The sequence below is a fragment of the Heptranchias perlo genome, chromosome 31 (genome assembly GCF_035084215.1).
Source record: "Heptranchias perlo isolate sHepPer1 chromosome 31, sHepPer1.hap1, whole genome shotgun sequence".
Taxonomy (NCBI): domain Eukaryota; kingdom Metazoa; phylum Chordata; class Chondrichthyes; order Hexanchiformes; family Hexanchidae; genus Heptranchias; species Heptranchias perlo.
In genome coordinates this window covers 6,662,238-6,686,265 of record NC_090355.1, presented here as the reverse complement: position 1 = coordinate 6,686,265, position 24,028 = coordinate 6,662,238, and the positions used below count along the sequence as shown (strand labels likewise).

General features: G+C 45.0%; 1 protein-coding gene across 1 annotated transcript in view; it reads right to left on the bottom strand.

Moving 5' to 3' along the window:
- Positions 1-24,028, bottom strand: part of abca2 (ATP-binding cassette, sub-family A (ABC1), member 2) — a 457,180-nt gene that overhangs the window by 198,198 nt on the left and 234,954 nt on the right. Inside the window, exon 8 of the mRNA XM_067969563.1 lies at positions 21,005-21,187. Within this exon, the coding sequence (XP_067825664.1) occupies positions 21,005-21,187 (183 nt within the window). The remainder of the gene's footprint in view (positions 1-21,004; positions 21,188-24,028) is intronic.

The window sequence follows — 24,028 nt, the reverse complement described above, 5'->3', positions numbered from 1 at the left end:
TTGGAGCAGCCTACAATCTCCACCAATGGAAACAGCATGTAAGTGAGGGTCTAAGTGAGAGGATGTGCGTGTGTGTTGAAACGAACTACTGCGAGAAGCAGTCCAGAATAAAGACTCCATCCCTGAAAACATTTTCTGTAACAATGCCAGAATTGAAGGTACCCCATGCTATAAGATTCTCTGTATAGAAGAGTGGTTTCCATTGATTTTTGTAATACCAATTGTGTTGCGGACTCGAGACATGGGCTGGGACAGGCAAAAAGTATTTCATTTCCATCCTCCAAGCCAGTTGATAGACTAAATCTTATAAGCTGGGATTCATGCACCGCAACAACACTCCAAAAGTCATCTGCAATCATTTTTCATCAGAATTATCCAACCCAGTCATTAAAAATATACTGCATTACCACTGATTCTGTACTTACATTACAATGCTGACACCAGAGGCGAGCTTATGGGCTGCCTCCAGAGCTTGAGCCTGGCCCTACACCGTGAGTGGGGTAAATTCAGAGCACCCATGGCATTCGCCACAACAACAACAAATTGCATCTATATAGCACCTTTAACATAGTAAAACCCCCAGGAGCATTAGAAACATAGGAATTGCTAGACGAAAAGAGACCAAGGTCCATCTAGTTCACCTTCTACCATCCTGGTAGTCCTAATGGAGTTGTTGATTAATCATAGGAATCAACAACAACTTGTATTTATATAGCGCCTTTAACGTAGTAAAATGTCCCAATGCACTTCACAGGAGCGATCATCAAACAAGATATGACACCGAGACACATAAGGAGATATCAGGACATGTGACCAAAACCATAGCCAAAGAGGTAGGTTTTAAGGAGTGTCTTAAAGGAGCAGAATGAGGTGGAGAGGTTTAGGGAGGGGATTCCAGAGCTTAGGGCTTAGGCAGCTGAAGGCACAGTCGCCAATGGTGGAGTGATGAAAATCGTGGATGTGCAAGAGGCAAGAATTGGAGGAGCGCAGAGATCTCGGAGGGTTGTACAACTGGAGGAGGTTACAGAGATAGGGAGGGCGAGGCCATGGAGGGATTTGAAAACAAGGATGAGAATTTTTTAAATCAGGACGGACTGGGAGCCAACGTAGGTTAGCAAGCACAGGGGTGATGGGTGCACATAGCAGAATCCCTTCCAGTTGAAGCAGTTCCACAGCAAAAATCTAACATGCGGTTAGGACTGTAACCTTACGAATAATAATAGTTCCCTCATCATCAGCCTCAGCAACTTCTTCAGCCTGGTTCTGCCACTAATGTAAAAATGTTAATTAAAAAACTGCTAGAAATGGGCTGAAATGAAGTATGCAGTTCCGAATTCTTGTTAATTTCTAAAAGGGTCCCTGAGGGCGAGACTGCTTCCTTTGACACCACTGGAGGTTTCACTTGACCTTCATAATTTTGAATACTTCTGTTAAATCTCCCCTTAACCTTCTCTGCTCTGAGAATTATCCCAGCTTCTCTGGTCTCTCCACATAACTGAAGTCTTTCATCCCTAGTATAATTCTGGTAAATCTCCTCTGCACCCTCTCCATACTTGGCAAAGTTCTAAGGGTGTAACATGGTACTACAAATCAAAGGGGTGTCAAGGGACTTTAGATAATGCCTCAATTTAACACTTGTAGAGTTTGAGTTCTCTGCTTTGCAGCATTCTAACTGCATAGCAGCAGCATATGTAAAACTGGTCACTTTCTTCTATTGACCAGTGAGCGGAGCACTGAGCCCCATGATGCACACTTCCCAATGGCTGAATTTGATGGGTCTTTCCAAGCCTTCAGGGAAAAACCAACGGGCAGAAATTTAAGTTGTGAATAACAACTTCCCAATTGCACATCAACAGTTGTTGCTTCTGTTGCTTCAGTACTGTGAAATTTTGACTACAATAGCAAAGCGGATGGACTGCAAGCACCAAGAGCCATGGATGTTACAGAATCTCCTCTTCTTCAAGTGATTCTGCAATATTATTACAGCTCAGTGGTAGCCTCCAAGTCAGAAGGTTGTGGGTTCAAGCCCCACTTCAGAGTTGAGCACAAAATCTAGGCTGACACTCCAGTGCAGTACTGAGGGAGTGATATACCATCGGAGGAGCCGTCTTTCAGATGAGGAGTTAAATCAAGGCCCCGTCTGCTCTCTCAGGTGGATGTAAAAGATCCCATGGCACTATTTCAAAGAAAAGTAGGGGAGTTCGCCCTGGTGTCCTGGCCAATTTTTATCCCTCAATCAAATATTTATCCCTCAACCAACAACTAAAATCAGATTATCTGGTCATTATCACATTGCTGTCTGTGGGCAAATTAGCTGCCGCGTTTCCTACATTACAACAGTGTCTGCACTTCAAAAAGTACTTCATTGGATATAAAATGCTTTGGGACGTCCTGATTTCATGAAAGGCACTATATAAATGCAAATTCTTTCTTTCAAAGTCTTTCGAGACTAATACAATACCATCACAACCCCTTTAGACACGAGTAAATCAATTATACATTTTATGTACTCTAACTGAATGGCCAACAGGAAGTAGTCGCCGATAGGGTCTGAGAAAGCTGCTTGAAAGGGGGACCAGAGACAATACCGTTGGCTATCCTGTAATCCCCAATAGTCTTCCAACAGCAAGTGGGATAGATGGAAGTAGATTAGGGTCTTCTGCTCTCGCTAATCAGCTCTCTGTCCCCACTTTCTAATCACAGAACCTGCTGGATGCTGTGTAACAGCTGTTGTAAGATAAAGGGAGCTCAGAAATATTATGCAAGAGAAAAGATTTATATAGGTTAATACTGGCTGGGAGGCATTCAGTTCAAACATTAAAATAGGTGAACTCAAAAAAAAATTAATACTAACGGATGTGAAAAGACTCACTGATTACATTATGCTGTTTTCAATCATTGTTAACCCAATCTTTATCGGGCAACCAAGATAAATACTCTGGACATATTACGCAAAACACAGTATCTCGGCTTCATAAGGGACTGAAATTTTGACAGAACCTTTTTTTTGTGACATACCCATTTTCTTTCATTGTCTCTGGGCTTCAGATTATATATGAATAGCTATTGGCCCGGATTTTCCTTTCAGCAGCAAACGAACAGCGCCCGCTGCTCGTTGCCCATAAAATATTGAATTAAGAGACAGAAAGAAAAAGTAAAAAAAAATAGAAATTTTACAATTTTTTTTAAAATGTCCAACAACAATTAAAATCTGAAGGAATGAGACGCCACACTTGTAAAAGTTAATTTTCAGAGCCAGAGAGGTTGTTTGACAATCATTAAAACTCACCACGCCGTTAAAAGGGTGCTTAGACTTAAATGACTTGACGTACATTTTCTTGGTGAGATTAGTTTGTGTCCATCAGGTCAGTGCAGGAGCTTCACGCCGTTTCATTCACTTGAACGGTGAGTCTGCCGGCGAGGTGTTGTTCTCGCAAAGCTTACAGAGGAGCAGGGCATCTGATAGAGCAACTGCCGGATTTCCGCTTTTGACTGCGCACGTGCGGCCGCCGGAAGTTGCTGCACCATATGCACAGAAATAACAGCGAGCCCTGTTAGCCTAGTCATTATCTTCACAGCAAAATACGCCCCACTTGACCATCCCGCAGAGACGAGCAGGGTGGAGTTTCATAACTTCAGATGTCCTTGACAAACATTTCAACAAAAATAAAGGACACAACCACTCCCCAGGAATCCATCACCAGGCAATTGTCTCCCCTATCTCATACAGACAGTTGACAATGATGGACAGGCAGGTAAAACTAAGAAGGAAAAAAAAAATCAGCTGTACAATATCGATCACAAAAGGTACAGCAAAGGACATTTTTGCCCTGCTCCTCTCAGACTTTTTAATTGAATTTTTTTATGACAGGTTTTTATTCTGTTAGTGGTGACATTTTGTGCATTTTAATTAGCTGCGGACTGGCTGGATTGATTCCAACCATCGTCACTTTCAGAAGTAAAATGTAATAAAATAATGGTGATTCTAACTTATCACAATTCATTTGCGCACAGTTTCAAACCCTGAAATATGAGCTTCATAGGCGAAATATAAGTTAGTTCATATATATCATCAACATTTTAGAGTTGATCTACAGGGTACACTGCAGAGCCTCCCAAACCTGCAACCTCCACCACCTAGAAGCATAAGGGCAGCAGGTCTAAGAGCACCATCACCTCCAAGTCACACACCATCCCGACTTAGACATATATCGCCGTTCCTCATCATCGCTGGGTCAAAATCCTGGAACTCCCTACCTAACAGCACTGTAGGAGTACCTTCGCCACAAGGACTGCAGTGGTTCAAGGAGGCAGCCCACCATCATCTTCTCAAGAACAACTAGGGATGGGCAATAAATGCCAGCTTTGCCAGCGATACCCGTATTCCGAGAATTAATATTTTTTAAAAAGCAGCTCGCCGCGGTTACTTTCATGGCACCTCCCTCCCTTGCGACCTCTACTGCCGAGACGAGCTCATGGGAACACCATCACTTCCAATTCCCTCCCAAATAACACACACCACCTTGACTTGGACAAATATCGCCATTCCTCCATCTTCACTGGGTCAGTATCCTGCAATTCCCTACCGAACACAATTGTGGGAACTCCATCACTACAAGGCCTGCAGTGGTTCACTTTCTCAGGACAGCTAGGGATGGGCAACAAATGTGGTTTTGCCAGTCTCACCCACTGCCCAAGAACAAAATTTTTCAAAAATTGGAATCTACCTAATTAAAATGTTTTCTAAAGTAAATAAAAGTGATCAGAATCTTTCCCAGGACCTCACAACCATGGAACTCCTTACCTCCCTTAGTCTTTCTTTCCTGCTCCAAATTAAAAGCTTTCAAAGCCCAAGCTTGGGACCACCTAAGCTCTACTTATAAATTGACTGTTTTCTCTTTGACTCCTGTCCATCTTGCACCATGGCTTTTGGGTCTTCATTCTTCTCATTATAAACAAAAAGCAGTCTCAAATGACAAGAATTTGTGGTTTTTGTAGTGCCTTTTAAGGCCTTCACACTGCAGAAGAAAGACACCAAGTCGTAAAAGAGGTTGTAGGAGAGGGATGACTGAAAGCTCAGTCGCAAATGTAGGCTTTGAAAGAGACTTTAAAGAAGGTGAGGAGAAATTGCAAGGTGACAGAGTTTAGAGGGAGAATTTCAGAGAGGCGGCTGAAAGTGGAAACAGGTTTGTATTCTGATTAGAAGATCTCAAATTCCAGGGCTGCTGGCCACTTAAATCTGCCTGATCAGGAGGAAATGCAAAAGCATTTTCACTCTCCCTCAAGAGTACAATGTGGAACCAAGATCACTTTTTATTTCTGAGGCATAAAATCAGGAATAGTTGATCAGGTAGTACTATTTTTTTGTCACCAGGAGGCAGTGTTACGCTTTAAGAGTCAAATTTTGAATAGTTCAGTGCAAATGTTTTGCCCCAATGTGTATCAACAATGTCTCACTAAATGTCTTTCTCGGTCTTTTCCTTCGTTCAGATGAGTCACCTCAGTTTGGCAGCAAGGAGGTTTTGATCCAATATTGAGATGAGGAGAAATTTCTTCACCCAGAGGGTGGTGAATATCTTTGGAATTCTCTACCCCAGAGGGCTGTGGATGCTCAGTCATTGAGTACATTCAAAACAGAGATCGATAAATTTCTGGATATTAAAGGCATCAAGGGATATGGGGATGGTGCAGGAAAATGGCGTTGAGGAAGAAGATCAGCCATGATTGGGGCTCGGGAGGCCAGATGGCCTACTCCTGCTTCTATTTCTTATGTTCTTATGATACATCTTGCAAATGACCATTTTTCAAGTGTAAACCTCAACACTGTGAGGGGGTAATTTTCACTTTCAGTGAGGGCGGTAAACTGACGGTAGCGGCTGGGGAGCCCTAATCCACATTTCCCAGCTCTGTTGTTCTATGAATTTAACCCCTTAAAAGCTGCATTCAACTAAATGATTACATTTCAATACAAATCACACCATGATCCTTTCTACGGTGAAATGATCAAAAATCCCAGAACATAACAGTCCACGAGCGTGGACTTTGAACATCTACACACAAGATTGTTGCTGTTGGTGCTCTGAACACGCTTTGAATTTAGTAACTGAATTATTCAATGATCTAATGATTTAATGAAGGTTGGGAGAAGCATGTTTTCAAATTCCTCAATGGCCTCGCCCCTCCCTATCTCTGTAACCTCCTCCAGCCCTACAACCCTCCGTGATCACTGCTCTCCTCCAATTCTGGCCTCTTGCGTATCCCCGATTTTAATTGCTTCACCACTGACAACCGTGCCTTCAGCTGCCTAGGCCCTGAGCTCTGGAATTCCCTCCCTAAACCTCTCCGCCTCTCTACATCTCTCTTCTCCTTTAAGGCGCTCCTTGAAACCTAACTATTTGACCAAGATTTTGGTCACCTGGCCTAATATCTCCTTATGTGGCTCGGTGTCAAATTTTGTTTCATAACACTCCTGTGAAGCAGCTTGGGACGTTTTACTACTAAAGGCGCTATATAAATGCAAATTCAGGTTGAAACTTGGACAATCTTCACGTATCCCCTCTGGACATCTTTCGTGAACTAAGAGTTAGGGAGTTAGAGAGGGGCATTCACCAACCTGTTTGTGACAGAGGCAAGCGGGATCTCTTTGGGCATTGGGCTGGCTTCAAGATGGTATGCCTGGTGACGGAGATTTGGACCTTCTGCGGCAGACTTGGCAATCAGGAAACTGAGGCAGGCGAGATGGCTGTACTGCAGAGCACAGTTGACAACTGACCAGCCAGTCAGGTACATAAAGGGGACCTGGAGGTTGGGATTCTTCACACTCGGCATAAGATAATCCTCCTGCCTCTGACTCAGAAGGTTGTGAGTTCAAGTCCCACTCCAGAGACTTGAGCACAAAATCAAAGCTGACACTCCAGTGCAGTACTGAGCGAGTGCTGCACTGTCAGAGGTGCTGTCTTTGAGATGAGACATTAACCGAGGCCCTGTCTGCCCTCTCAAGTGAATGTAAAAGATCCCATGGCACTAATCCGAATAAGAGCAGGGGAGTTCTCCCCGGTGCCCTGGCCAATATTTATCCCTCAACCAACAACACTAAAACAGATTATCTGATCATTATCACATTGCTGTTTCTGGGACCTTGCTGTGCACAAATTGGCTGGCATGTTTCCTACATTACAACAGTGACTACACGTCAAAAGTATTTCATTGTCTGTAAAGCACTTTGGGATGTCCAGAGCACGTGAAAGGCACTATATAAATGCAAGTCAATCTTTCTTTCTTACAAACATGCCCTGTTGGTACAGTTGAGTTGACTAGGCAACTGTGGGATGCTCTATACTATTAAGCTGCGTAGTCTGAGCTGATTAAACTCCAACAGTACCTCTGTGGGCTACACTCTGGCCCAACTGCACTTAAGTTGTCTGTGCTCAAGTAAGTGGGGCATGTTCCTCTGTGGAAAGTGCACGCACTCACGAGCAACCAAACAGAAACTCTACTTATGTGGATTTCTGAGTAGTTTAGTTTGGAGGCTCCTAGACAAGTTGAAGCATTTCTGCATTTGTCAGATACCAGGCTGACCAAAAAAAAAAGTCTTTGGGAGTAGTTTTTCAACTTGTCACCATGACAAGCCAACGGAAATGAAAACCGTGCTGCTTCTACAAACAGGCAGCCGATCCGCAAAGCCGGCTTTACGCCCGGGTCAGCAAGTTGGAAACGCGAAGTTTTTAAGAACGGTCCAGATGAAAATATAACTAAGAGAGTGAAAGGAATAAAATTACACATAGTATACTTTATGCCATACTTCTGGTATAAAGAGAACACTTGATTCATAATTGGACTGAGGGACAATTTCTGCAATACTCTAACACCACCGACATAGTGGGGGGGGAGGCGCAATTTTAACCTAACTCGCCAGTTGGGACACTGACAGGATCGGGTGCAATGCTGGTTTTACACCCCGCCCGATTTTGCTCTCCATTGAAGTCAGTGAAGAGAGTAATATTGGGCGGCGTGTAAAACCAGCGTTCCACCCGATCCCGTGGGTTTCCCGCCAGGTGAGTTATATTAAAATTACCCCCAGAATCTCTGGTGAATGGATCACCACCAAGTGCCCACATAGATATTTTAGAATCCCATAACCACACACATCTTGTGACAAAAGACGAGCCAATTCTGTGCAAAACTGCTTGAAAAACAGAGTGATTTTTTTGTATCATGACCACTACAGATCCACTATGTCCTTTCAGCCTCAAGGTCTCCACCAACTTTCCCCACTGTTCTTTCAAGGCACTTTCACAATATTTCTGAGCAGTTAATGGAGGGAGACCGGTTGACTGCACTGCTTAGGGTAACAAAGCCTCCCTTAGGCTTCCTTATTGTGACGGTATCGTGGACTCATTAAATGGGATACGTGAGCCGGCTGTGACTATGTAAACATGAGGAGCCAGCACAATGTAGGTTAGTTACACTGGATGTACTTGCCAGAATTTTCATCCCCCCTCCACCCATCCCGCACCACCCCACACCACACCACCCCCCACACCGCCCCATAGTTGACTGAACAGGTCGGGAGAATTGCAGCCAATGAATTCTCAGGCAGGGATTTTCCGCTGTGCAGTCAAGTACAAATAAGAGTATCAAAAAGTTACACTGTGGAAAACCTTCAATTGTTTAACTTTATCAGAACTCGGGTCCACAATGAACTGAACATTCTGCAAACGTGAAGAAACTAGCTACAGCAATTCTTACCAGAACATCTATTAATATTTGCTCAACAGCAGTAGACAAACTGTGAACATTGCAAAACAATTTTTTTTTAAAAGCGCACACAAGAATGCAATTTCCATCCAAACTATTCTTTGTCAGTTGACATTATTATAACCCTTGTCTAACATCAAATAATCTTGTAAAATGATCAACAGATCCAGTCTCCCTCTGTTCGCTCCACACCACAGTCTAAACAAGCCTGATGGCACTGTAGACCCAGGAAGCTGGTTCTGTGAACCTGCTGTAGGGAGTCGGTTTCATTTCTGTAAACAGGGGAGCCAGCTCCGCAGATTTGCTCTCTGTGGGTAGGGATTCCAACCCTCCAAAGAGTTGGCTACTCTATCTGTGGGGCTGTATATAAAAGCAGTGCCCAGCATATCTGTGATTGCGTCTCCTGAAATTAGATGAAGTTATGCACAAATATAAATGCGCTTCATGTCTCCTTGCCATTGTACAAGGAAAAACTTAACAGAAGCAACTGCTTCAGGTATGCCCTAAGGGGGCTTCATTTTGTGGCACCAACTGCAAGACCAGTGCCAATAAGCAGATATCAGGGAGATAATCCTTCTTGTCAATCAGACCAGAATATTGTCGTTATATGACCAGATCATTGGTTTCAGCTCCCTGTCCCCTCGGGGCCATTCCTAAGTGAGTCCTGCTGCTAATGGAAGTGATTCCAGGTGCTGAGTACTGCAAGAGGCAATTTTCACAAGAACACACATCTCCATCTTCAATGTACAGGGGCCAGAATCAAGTAAGAGTGATGCTGAGGGGATAGGGAAAGGGAGAAATGTTGATGGGATTGAAGGGAACAGGGAAAGCGACAGAAAGGGAAAATGATGGCAACGAGACAAAGGGAAGGCGGAAACGAAGGGGATAGGGAAGGAGAGCAAGGATGTGAATGGCAATAAAAGGGAAAGGAAAAGTGGGAAATGAATGCCGACGAAGGCAGGAGGCAAAGGAAAAATTAAGGGAAGAAGAAAGGAAGCAGGATCTGGGAGTAGTGCTTTGGAATGGGGAGGAAGGAGAATTCCAGCACTAACTAAAGGGAAGAGTGCCAGCATGAAGAGAGGAACGGAGGAAAGCGTGCGAGTGTGCAGTGGGAGGAGGGGAGGGAAAGAAAAGTGCCGGCTTGAACTGAGGGGGAAGGGAAAGGAGAATGCCAACTTGAATGGGGGGATACATGAAGAGTACAAGCTTGAACAGGGATGGAGGGGGAGATCGGTGCGAGGTTCAATTGAGGGGGAAAAGGGATATAAGAGTGTCAGCTTGAACGGAGGGTGGAAGAAGTGCGCCAGTTGGGGTTTTTTCATTTTTAATAACATAAGAACATAAGAGCAGGAGTAGTCCATACGGCCCCTTCGAGCCTGCTCCGCCATTCAATCAAATCATGGCTGATCTTTGACCTCAACTCCACTTTCTCACCCAATGTCCATTTCCCTTGATTCCCCTGGAGTCCAAAAATCTATCCATCTCAGCCTTGAATATATTCATTGACTCAGCATCCACAGCCCTCTGGGGTAGAGAATTCCAAAGATTCACAACCCACTGCGTGAAGAAATTCCTCCACATCTCAGTCTTGAATGGCCGACTCCTTATCCTGTGACTATGGTCCCTAGTTCTTGACTCTCTAGCCAGCGGAAACAACCTCTCAGCATCTACCCTGTCAAGCCCCCTCAGAATCTTATATTTCAATGAGATCACCTCTCATTCTTCTAAACTCCAGAGAGCATAGGCCCATTCTACTCAATCTCTCTTCATAGGACAACCCTCTCATTCCAGGAATTAATCTAGTGAACCGCCTCTAAGGCAAGTATATCTTTCCTTAGATAAGGAGACCAAAACTATACACAGTACTCCAGGTGAGGCCTCACCAAAGCCCTGTACAACTGTATTAAGACCTCCTTACTCCAACCCCCTTGCAATAAAGGCCAACATACTATTTGCTTTCCTAACTGCCCGCTGTACCTGCATACTAACTTTTTGTATTTCTTGTGCGAGCACACCCAAGTCTCTCTGAACAACAACATTTAATAGTTTCTCACCAATTAAAAAATATTCTGTTTTTCTAGTCTTCATACCAAAGTGAATAACCTCACCTTTCCCCACATTATACTCCTTCTGCCACATTCTTGCCCACTCACTTAATCTGTCTATACACCTTTGCAGACTTTGTGTCCTCCTCACAGTTTACTTTCCCACCTAGCTTTGTATTGTCAACAAACTTGGATACATTACACTCAGTCCCTTCATCTAAGTCATTAATATAGATTGTAAATAGCTGAGGCCCAAGCACCGATCCCTGCTGCACCCCACCAGTTACAGCCTGCCAATCTGAAAATGACCCATTTATCTCTACTCTCTGTTTTCTGTCCTTTAACCAATCCTCTATCCATGCTAATATGTTTACCCCCAACCCCATGAGCCCTTACCTTGTGTAACAACCTTTTAAGTGGCACCTCATCGAATGCTTTTTGAAAATCCAAATATACCACATCCACTGATTCCCCTTTATCTTTCCTGCTAGTTACATCCTCAAAAAACTCGAATAAACTTGTCAAACACGATTTCCCTTTCATAATACCATGTTGACTCTGCCTAATTTTTAACCCCAATGACCCTCTCCCACCCATTTTGAATGGGATACAGTGGGCATTTATCATGCCGGCGTGGGGAATTTTCAGGTGCAAAACCCGGAAGGGAAGTAGGCGGGACAGATCGCGACCTTAATGAGGTCAATCAATGCCTCTTCCGGGTTTCACACCCGGCAGCCAGCCTGCCCGTCAGCAGAGAAAATAAATCATAGAATGATACAGCACAGAAGGAAGCTACTCGGCCCATCTTGCCTGCGCCAGCTCTTTGAAAGAGCTATAAATTAGTCCGACTCTCCTGCCCTTTCCCCTTCAAATATTTATCAAATTCCCTCTTGAAAGTTATTATTGAATCTGCTTCCTCCACCCTTTCAGGCAGTGCATTCCAGACCATAACAACTCGCTGTGTAATAAAATTTCTCCTCATGTCGCATCTGGTTCTTTTGCCAATTATCACAAATCTCTCCCCTCTGGTGATCCACCCTTCTGTCACTGGAAACTGTGGGGAAGAGAGAGAGAGAGAGAGAGAGAGACACATCATTGGCTTTAGTGAGAGAGATCGGGGGAGGGGAGGGGAGACACATCGGAGATCGGGGTGGGGGGGTTCAGGCGACATCGGAGATCGTGGGGGGTTCCAGGCAGCATTAGTTTTAAGGTATGTTTGTTAACTTTTTGACAATGGAAAATGCCGTTTTAATTTAATTTATTTGGTGTATTTTTTTTATTGATCCGGCCCTTCCCACCTGCTTTCACCAGGCGTGAATCGGAAACGATGGGAAAGCCGCCCAGGTAAGGTTAAAATCATTTTAAGTGTCCAATACACAAAATATAAAGTACCTTAAGTACCTCAATTAGGTACATTGCCCCTTTAAGTATCCGCCCACCGGGTTTAAGGGGGGGCGGGACTTCCTGGTGACTGCTGTGCGCACGCACACAGATTTGCCTGAGTCCAATACAAAAATGGGCGGGTTCTAGCCAGGATGTCTGCCCGCTCCCAAAAACATCAATTTTGTCTGCCACCCGTCCCCTCCAATCCACCCAATTTTGGGGGCTAAAATTGAGCCAGTGTCTCTGTGAACTGGGGTTGGTTGTGGGAGAGTCACTGTTGAGGTAACTTTGTGGCAACTGATGGTTTGGTTAGTCAACTGAAAATCCAATTGTCAATCTAGTTTTTCTTCTTTTTAAACTAAAAAAAAGGAGATATTTGGACAGGTGGTCAAAGAGGTAAGTTTTAAGGAGCGTCTTAAAGGAGGAGAGAAAGGTAGAGAGGCAGAGAGGCTTAGGGATGGAATTCCAGAGCTTAGGGCCTAGGCAGCTTAAGGCACAGCTGCCAATGGTGGGGCGATGAAAATCGGGGATGCGCAAGAGGCCAGAATTGAATGATTGCAAAAGATCTCAGATCTTTGTAGCACTGGAGGAGGTTACAGAGATAGGGAGGGGTGAGGCCATGGAGGGATTTGAAAACAAGGGTGAGAATTTTAAATTCAAGTCATTGCCAGCCCGGAAGCCAATGTAGGTCAGCGAGCACAGGGAAGATGGCTGAACAGGAGTTGGTGCGAGTTAGGATAAGAGCTGCAGAACTGATCATTTCAATGTAAAAATTCAAAACTTTCTGAAGCACATGCCCCCAAACTCCCTCAGCGAAATTCCGTTCCTTCAACATTCAAGCTTCCATGTACCATGTAGTATAAAACACTGGTTAGGCCACAGCTGGAGTACTGTGTGCAGTTCTGGTCGCCACACTACAGGAAGGATGTGATCGCTTTGGAGAGGGTGCAGAGGAGGTTCACCAGGATGTTACCAGGGCTGGAGCGCTTCAGCTATGAAGAGAGACTGGGAAGATTGGGTTTGTTTTCCTTGGAGCAGAGGAGGCTGAGGGGGGACATGATTGAGGTGTACAAAATTATGAGGGGCACAAATAGGATGGATACTAAGGAGCTTTTTCCCTTCGTTGAGGGTTCGATAACAAGGGGACATAGATTCAAGGTAAAAGGCGGGAGGTTTAGAGGGGATTTGAGAAAGAACTTTTTCACCCAGAGGGTGGTTGGAGTCTGGAACTCACTGTCTGAAAGGGTTGTGGAGGCAGGAACCCTCACAACATTCAAGAAGCATTTGGATGAGCACTTGAAATGCAAAAGCATACAAGGCTACGGACCAAATGCTGGAATATGGGATTAGAGTAGACAGGGCTGATGGCCGGCGCGGACACGATGGGCCGAAGGGCCTCTATCCGTGCTGTATAACTCTATGACCCTATGATACTTGTTTCTTTTTTCCGCCAATAAACCTGCAGCTTATGTTACAAAAGTCCAAGTAACTACTTGTTTTCATGTAGTCAGCTTTTAAAGGGCTGGGGTAAGGAAACTTGGCCTGGAAGCTGGCCAAAAGTTTCCAGGTGGCAAGGAAGTTGGAAATAGGATGTCAGAATTACTCATCACTTCTATCTTTGTAGCAACTGGCCTGCCGTCCCAAGCAAGAGCAGTAACGGTGCTGATGCTAGATTCACTGAGCCAGCAATCAAGTTAATGCATTGGGGAAGAGACTGCACTGCAGCGTTGTACCATGGTCAACTAAATCAGCTCTGCGAAATAACGTCAGCATTTTCTCTTCCAAACATATTCGTCAGTGAATAGTGCCCGGAGAAAGTGAGATGGCGGCTGCAGCAATGTCACAAACGCTTAGGATTCACACAGCTCAGTCCAGGGAAATAATAAATAAATATCATGGATAATCTTGGAGAAGCTATAGCCACAATTCAGGCACCAAGAGAAATTCACCACATTTAAGAAACTGAACTGCAGAATCGTACTGTAACCCCAATATCCACCCCTCTTCCTTGGCCCCTGATCTCGATCAGCGCACTGTTACCAACATTCATGACTTCGCTGATGACTTATTGATTTTGCATGATTGTTTTAATGCATGTCATTCACAAGGATAGAAGACAATTCTTCTCTCCCTCTCCCTAGGAGTTAGCTGTGGCTCAGTCCCCGATGTCCTGGCCAATATTAATCCCTCAACCAACATTACAAAAACGATTATCTGGTAATTATCACATTGCTGTTTGTGGGATCTTGCTGTGTGCAAATTGGCTGCCATGTTTCCTACATTACAACAGTGACTATACTTTAAAAAGTATGTAATTGGCTGTAAAGCTCTTTGGGACGTCCTTAGGTCGAGAAAGGCGCTATGGAAATGCAAATCTTCTTTTTCTATCCCCAGTGAATCACCTACAGTACAACGCAAAGTCAATAAATTGTTCGCAAAATCACAAGTGCTGCTGATGCTCTTAGCATCCCCAGAAAGGGTTGGCAGGAGGTCCAAGTTTCCCCTATCTCTTCCAACATGGACGAGGCCACATCCTGAAACAATGGTATCTGTTGACAAATCCTCTGAGTTTCCCTCGTCTTACCCTCAATGGCGTGAGGTCTGAGATGATTGAAGAATTTGCAAGCATGGACCTGCCTGCTGACACTCTTCGACGCAGTGGGTGAATCAGAGCTGTTCATGGAAGACTTTTCGGTCAAAAGCCATACACCTGATCCGTTGCCTCCGAGCAAAACCAAACAGGGTGTAAAGCAGCAAGGTGCATCTGTTACATGGGTTGTAAGGGACGACCAGGTGGCATTAATGTATGGTCCTGCTTTCCTCTTTCTTATTCTCCCTCGTCTGTATTTCTCTTTCTTTCCCTTTTTGGGGCTGTAGGACTTGCCATCGTTTCCTCTTGCAACAATGGTCACGAAAGCAAAAGCAATAAATCATTAGCACAGACACTTCTATCACACGTGTCAGTCACGGCTCGTTGGTAGCACCCTCGCCTCTGAGTCAGAAGGCTGTTGGTTCAAGCCCCATTCCAGAGACTTGAGCACGTAACCCAAGCTGACACTCCAGTGCAGTACTAAGGAAGTGCTGCACGGTTGGAGGTGCCGTCTTTTGGATGAGACATTAAACCGAGGCCCACTTCTGCATCTCTCTCGTCGTTCTTTACTTTTGTTTTTCTTTGCTGTACTCCTTCACTTCTGTTTCTCACTCTCTCCCCACTCCGATTCTGACTCTCCGTAATATTTATGCATCCCTTCCTTTTTCTTCACTTTTTGGGAAGTCTATTACCCAAGAACTCTTGCTGATCAGGCTGTTATATTTAGAGATTTATTTTTAACCTATTGTTACATTACAATGTTACTATGAAGTTAAATTTGGATCACAAGAGGTTAAATCCCAGGAATCCACTACGTCCATCAGCTGGGGATACCAGACAAGCGGTTAACAGGATTTGTGTTTCTCGCATACCAGATAAGTTTGAGATAACAATGATTCTCCACCAGCAACTCCTCAAGTTATTCATACATGTAATGTTAGACTGACTCTCATTAATTGAGCACACCAAGGGCTTAGCTGGCCAGAAAATGTTGTTGCCATGACCAAGGGGGCGGGAGGAGTTCCTCATTTGAGGTGTTAGTTTTGATTGGCAGCTTGGTGAGCCTATCTGTCAACACAGAAAGCCGGCGAAGGAGCAGAGGTTAACCTTTTGGCTTCCGCTCCTTCTGTGGAAAAAAAAGATAATCTGCAAGGGGTTTGTGTCTGGAACAGCTCAAGAGAGAAACAGAGTGGACTCACTTTCAAAGTTAGTGCCACTCAAGGGCAAAGTTTGTAAAGTTTATTATTTTTGGTATTACAAGGAGTGATAGGAAATCGGTAAAACTCACTGTGAAAACAGTATTCTGCTCATTCATGTATTATAAACCAATGTGGTGGTTTACAATTGGCCTCGTTACACCAGAGTGCTTATCCGCAAAATAGGAGAAAGGCGCATGGGACATGTGCAAGATTACAGTATCCAGGACGTGCAAAGAAGAGTTTTACTGTTATGGTTTCCAAGTCACACTACTGTATAACTAGATAGCGGGCAGATAAGGTATAAGCCTGATCCTAGGGAGTGACCAGTGGCACTAAGCCCTTTAGTGTAGACATAAAGGCCTAGGGCAGTCCAAACTCACTCTACTTCAATCAGTCTGGGTTGAATTTAAATCCAGGCCCCAGAAGTTAAATGACTGACTGATAACCACCCAGTCACTCATCCTTCCAAAAGTGATTGTTTCAAAAACTTTCTCAGTGCTCTCACTTGTGGTTAGCAAATTTACTGGACCAACTGTTCTAAAAGGCCAAATTAACTGCAACTTACAATGTATTAGAATACAGATGCTGGTCCTCTCAGCCCATCAGTGCACAGGTTGTCCAGCCCATTGCTGGGCTGGACAACCTCTCCATTCTGAGAACACTGGGGGTAGGTCCACAATCAGGATAGTTGAAGTCACAAAGATGACTTTGGAGGAACTGCACACTCACAAACCCCAAGCATGGTCTTGCTGCCAGTGTTAATTGAACAGATGAGCAGGCAGTATCACATTGAAAATCTCTTCCACATGAACTACAGAAAGTTAGGAAGCACCAGGCTGTGACTGAATGAACGGGCCTATCTAATCATGGGTGCGAAACAAAGACAACCGTACATCAATCTTCCTGTGCGTGCTGAAAATTGACTAGCTGGAGTATACTGATGATAAGAAATGAAGAACATGGCCATGTGGAAGCAGATAGTAACTATCTGTCCAAGATGGCACACTAATCATAAATTAGAACTTAGGAGAGAAAACAATATCCATGGCCTCATTGGAAGACTTCAATTTTTGAATAAAGTAAACTCGCGACTGTAGTGGAAGGGTGTCCTACATCTGGCGCAAAACAAGAGAGGCAGTCAATATTTTGCCCATAAAACATACTATGTCCAACAGAAACCAACAACTCCTCAAACCACATCAGATGGAGATGCAATTGCTTTCAGAGTAGAGGATTCTGATGATGTACAACTAACTGCCTTCCTCGACCTTTCGACGTCCCAAAGCGCGTCACAGCCAATGAAGTACTTTTGAAGTGCAGTCACTGTTATAATGTAGGGAAATGTTTTCCCACCCAATCTCCCTGCCTCCGCCTTCCATAAACTACAGCTTATCCGAAACCCTTCTGGTCTCAGTCTCCTCCTGCATAGAGTCTCACACACCAGTCACCCCACTGCTGCAGAGTCCCACACACCCATTATCCTCTCCTACACAGAATGCCACACACCCATCACCCCCTCCTACAGAATCCCACGCACCCACCACCCATTCCTACAGAATCCCACACACCCATCACCCTCTCCTACACAGAGTCCCCCACACCCATCACCCCCTCCTACAGAATCCCACGCCCCCATCACCCATTCCTACAGAATCCCACACACCCATCACCCTCTCCTACAGAATCCCACACACCCATCACCCTCTCCTACAGAATCCCACACACCCATCACCCTCTCCTACAGAATCCCACACACCCATCACTTCCTCCGACACAGAATCCCACACACCCATCACTCCCTCCTACACAGAATCCCACACACCCATCACTCCCTCCTACAGAATCCCACGCCCCCATCACCCATTCCTACAGAATCCCACACACCCATCACCCTCTCCTACAGAATCCCACATACCCATCACCCTCTCCTACACAGAATCCCACACACCCATCACTCCCTCCTACACAGAATCCCACACACCCATCACTCCCTCCTACACAGAATCCCACACACCCATCACCCATTCCTACAGAGTCCCACACACCCATCACCTACTCCTACAGAGTTCTGCACACCCATCACCCTCTCCTACACAGAATCCCACACACCTATCACCCTCTCCTACACAGAATCCCACACACCCATCACCCTTTCCTACACAGAATCCCACACACCCATCCCTACAGAGTCCCACACACCCATCACCTACTCCTACAGAGTTCTGCACACCCATCACCCTCTCCTACACAGAATCCCGCACACCCATCATCCTCTCCAACACAGAATCCCACACACCCATCACCCTCTCCTACACAGAATCCCACACACCCATCATCCTCTCCAACACAGAATCCCACACACCCATCACCCTCTCCTACACAGAATCCCACACACCCATCACCCTCTCCTACAGAATCCCACGCCCCCATCACCCATTCCTACACAGAATCCCACACATCCATCACTCCCTCCTACAGAATCCCACGCCCCCATCACCCTTTCCTACACAGAATCCCACACACCCATCACCCTCTCCAACACAGAATCCCACACACCCATCACCCTCTCCTACACAGAATCCCACACACCCATCACTCCCTCCTACAGAATCCCACGCCCCCATCACCCATTCCTACACAGAATCCCACACACCCATCACCCTCTCCTACACAGAATCCCACACACCCATCATCCTCTCCAACACAGAATCCCACACACCCATCACCCTCTCCTACAGAATCCCACACATCCATCACCCTCTCCTACACAGAATCCCACACATCCATCACCCTCTCCTACAGAATCCCACACACCCATCACCCTCTCCTACAGAATCCCACGCCCCCATCACCCATTCCTACACAGAATCCCACACATCCATCACTCCCTCCTACAGAATCCCACGCCCCCATCACCCTTTCCTACACAGAATCCCACACACCCATCACCCTCTCCAACACAGAATCCCACACACCCATCACCCTCTCCTACACAGAATCCCACACACCCATCACTCCCTCCTACAGAATCCCACGCCCCCATCACCCATTCCTACACAGAATCCCACACACCCATCACCCTCTCCTACACAGAATCCCACACACCCATCATCCTCTCCAACACAGAATCCCACACACCCATCACCCTCTCCTACAGAATCCCACACATCCATCACCCTCTCCTACACAGAATCCCACACACCCATCATCCTCTCCAACACAGAATCCCACACACCCATCACTCCCTCCTACAGAATCCCACACATCCATCACCCTCTCCTACACAGAATCCCACACATCCATCACCCTCTCCTACACAGAATCCCACACACCCATCACCCTCTCCTACACAGAATCCCACACATCCATCACCCTCTCCTACACAGAATCCCACACATCCATCACCCTCTCCTACACAGAATCCCACACACCCATCACCCTCTCCTACACAGAATCCCACACACCCATCACCCTCTCCAACACAGAATCCCACACACCCATCACCCTCTCCAACACAGAATCCCATACACCCATCACCCTCTCCAACACAGAATCCCACACACCCATCACCCTCTCCTACACAGAATCCCACACACCCATCACCCTCTCCAACACAGAATCCCACACACCCATCACCCTCTCCTACACAGAATCCCACACACCCATCACCCTCTCCTACACAGAATCCCACACACCCATCACTCCCTCCTACAGAATCCCACACACCCATCACCCTCTCCTACACAGAATCCCACACACCCATCACCCTCTCCTACACAGAATCCCACACATCCATCACCCTTTCCTACACAGAATCCCACACACCCATCACCCTCTCCTACACAGAATCCCACACATCCATCACCCTTTCCTACACAGAATCCCACACATCCATCACCCTTTCCTACACAGAATCCCACACACCCATCACCCTTTCCTACACAGAATCCCACACACCCATCACTCCCTCCTACACAGAGTCCCACAAACCCATACTACACAAAGTCCTGCGCACCTCACACTCCCGTCCATGCCCAACTCCATCGGCTCCCTGTGGCTCAGAAAATCAACCAAGATCCTTGCTCTCTTTTCAAATTGCTTCACAGGCTCACCCCTCCCCATCTGGGAATTCTCTAGCCATTCAGACCAGTTACACTCTCCGTTCCCCTCGCTCCAGATTACTCCTCTCCCCCAACTCTCCAATCAAACATTTGAGGCCGATCGTTGAACCACATTTCATTTATTCCTGCTTTCAAAAGACTTCTAGAAGCCCATCTTTTCAACCATGCATTCAGTCTCTCCCCGCTCATCATGCACTTTCCCCCCATCAAGTGTTCTGAGATATTCTCTTCATGTTATACAAAAACAAGTGATTAGGTTTGGAGGAAGAAGTTACCAAAAGAACAGCAAACTCACATTTTGTATTCTGAAGTAATGGAGGGGAAGAGGATCATTTAAGGTTACAGATTTGTGATGAATTAAAAATCTGGTGCTGTGACAGGTAAATAAACCTCAACAAACCCTCAGTACAATTTATCCGCAGGGTTAAGCCTCCAGTCATCAGGAAACTACTTGACTTACAGATATTGGTTGATATATGGCTCTGTAACTAGGGCAAGTGATTTGTTGCATTAAATGATTTGTTATTGCTCAGATCCCAGCATTATTACTGCCTCCCAAGACATTTTAGGCAAATTGCAGCAGTGAGGCAGCAAACTGCTCTGTGCAGGGGTAAGTGTGGAATTTCACAGAAGTCGTGACATGTCAAGTCACTTGCCCTATCTATAACCAATGTATATTAGTCCTTCAATATACTCTGATCCACATAATCGTGGAATTATTATAGGTTGTCATAGCTTTCTCTTTTGCAGAGAAGTAACATAATCCATCATGCCTTCTATACAACTCCCAAAGATAGCCACAGATAGAATCTGCTGCAGTATTCAATTTGTAACTTTAAATTCTAGAAATCGAATGTTGGTTTTAACACATGCAAGTCTGACCATTGAATTGTCCTTCCATTACTTTACCTCCATCTCTCCAGCAAGTGCCACTGGGTCATAGCCATCTGTGGAATTACTGGATCCTGCTAGGCCAAGAGCCTGGGCCAACAGTTGGACAAGTGTCTGCCTGTGCGTCACTTTTTCTGGGTCACTCAGTGCCTTATGAATCAGTCCTCCTTCTAGCTTCCTCCAGCCTCCCAGAAGATGTTCCTGAAACACAAATCTTTGTCTCAATAGATTGATCATAAATCTCAGAGTCCCTGTTCCCCATCTACATATTACCAACATTTGGAAAATAGGATAAAAATAAACTTGACATGCGCTATAGGAAATTGAAAGTTCTTCATTATTCTATTTCCTGGATAATGATAATGATAGTGACACAGATAATGATAGTGACAGATATTGAACATATATACCCTTTGGAAAGGAGATAAGGTTTGTACACTGTGGAAGGTACGTTATTGGGGGATTGGAGTAGATAGCTCAACATGAAGAGCTACACCAGTACAAACATGATGGGACAAGTGGTCACCTTCTTTGCTGCCCAGTGCCAGCATCAAATACTCCTGAGCTCAGGGCAGGTTAAATACAAGGCTACACTCTACCCCAACGGCGAGTCTTCACCCCCACCTTAGATGTTTAATCCCTGCCATTTTGCGTCAATTTTTTTTTATTTCCCACACCGACCACTCCTGCGTCCCCTCTGAGCAAGATCGTCATTTAGTATTCATTTATGCTGAATTACTATGAACATAGTTCTGATATGAAACATTCTACAAAGACATGAGCTTTCCCGGAGGCCGCCTCAAGAGGTCATTTCAATGCCCTCTCCAAAATAAAGCATGCAAATATCTGTTCATATCTCTCAGTATGTCTAATCATATGGGAGAAAAGCAGAAAGGGAAAGACTTTGGATAAGGTTTCCACCCTGCTCTATTATTCAAGTGCAATTCAGTTCTGAAAACTGACTACGCTGTTACTACAACATACTTCAGAATGCCAACAAGAGGCAATGGTATTGTGAATAAAACCAGTGCATTGTAATGACAGAAAAATTCCTCAGGAAATCATTAATATATAAGTTGTTGGTCTGTTGTTTGCCTGCCATGTTGTAACATTGATTCCTCATTTGTCAGTCAAGCTTCATCTGCAACAGTGACCATAATTACACAAAATCAATAAACGCTGGTTTCTTGGTGACCGGTTTGAATCTAGTCAACAGAACAGAGATTTAAAAACTGAGGCAGAAAGAAAGCGTCGTTAGGAATTACATTCCACACGGTCCTGTTGTGCAGGTTAAGATCAGCATAGTCTTGGGTAAAACACTGGCAGCAATGTTGGATTTCGCCAAAGGAATTTATAGAGTATGAGCAAGAAAGACCAGACAGAACGATGAAGTGAGGAAGAAAGGCAGCAGTTATACCATCATGGACATCCAGATATATTGGCCCAGAATTTGCTGGAGCGGGGCATCTCACGGTGTGCCCCGTTAGTTAGACTTTTTCCCTCACCCTTCAGCTCAAAAATGTTTTACTTGGTAAGTGCAAGCTGATAACGGCATGGCGAGGGCAACAGGGCATCTGGGGCCTTGATGAATGACAGGACCAACAGCCTATCTCCTTAACCAATGAGATTTAAAGATTGAGAAGAACATAAGAACATAAGAACATAAGAAATTGGAGCAGGAGTAGGCCAATCGGCCCCTCGAGCCTGCTCCGCCATTCAATAAGATCATGGCTGATCTGATCCCAACCACAAATCTAAAGAACACAAGAAGTCGGAGCAGGACCCGGCCACACAGCCCCTGGGCCCTCTCCGCCACCCACAGGGCATTGACCGATCCGAACTCAGCTTCATGTCCAATTTCCTGCCCGCTCCCCATAACCTCTAATTCCCTTTACTTCTAGGAAACTGTCTATTTCTGTTTTAAATTTATCTAATGATGTAGCTTCCACAGCTTCCTGGGGCAGCAAATTCCACAGACCTACCACCCTCTGAGTGAAGACGTTTCTCCTCATCTCAGTTTTGAAAGAGCAGCCCCTTATTCTAAGATTATGCCCCCTAGTTCTAGTTTCACCCATCTTTGGGAACATCCTTACTGCATCCACCCGATCAAGACCCTTCACAATCTTATATGTTTCAATAAGATCGCCTCTCATTCTTCTGAACTCCAATGAGTAGAGTCCCAATCTACTCAACCTCTCCTCATATGTCCGCCCCCTCATCCCCGGGATTAACCGAGTGAACCTTCTTTGTACTGCCTCGAGAGCAAGTATGTCTTTTCTTAAGTATGGAGACCAAAACTGTATGCAGTATTCCAGGTGCGGTCTCACCAATACCTTATATAACTGCAGCAATACCTCCTTGTTTTTATATTCTATCCCCCTAGCAATAAAAGCCAGAGGAACGACAGAGAAAGAGGGTGAATTAGAGCCAAATCAGGTTCAGAAACAGAAATAAAGGGAGGGAAAGAAAGATTAGATTAAGAGAGAGAAAAAAAGACAGAAAGGCAAAGTAACAAAAAAAATTTCAAATTTTAAATTTTGAAAATCTCTAACAATAATTTACTATCTGTAGGAATGAGACTCCACAGTTTCAATTGTTCCCTTTCTGGGCCGGAGAGGTTGAGTGGCATTGCAGGAACATAAATCACCTCATTAAAAAGGTACTTACGCTGTTAAGAACCAACCCTAACTTTTTGTGGCAAGTTTAATGGGCAATCAATGCGCAAATGCAGCAACTTAAAGATTAATCTCCAGGATACCTCTGCGGGCAACCCAGGAGAAAAATTAAAGGGCCATTAAAAACAATTGTGTTTCTATTTTCATTTTCTTTGAACACTTTTGTTTATTAATTATAACTAGGCTGTTTGACCGGGTGAGGTAGTTGGAGGCAGAGGACCAATGTGATGAAACCTCCAGGGACACGTCCAACCACAGTTGACAACCCTACTTTACGCTAACCCTTCAAGCACTTTCCAGCGTAGGTATAGCAAATTTAGATTGGTCATTTAATGCCAAACTAGGAGATTTTTTTGCTGTAACCACT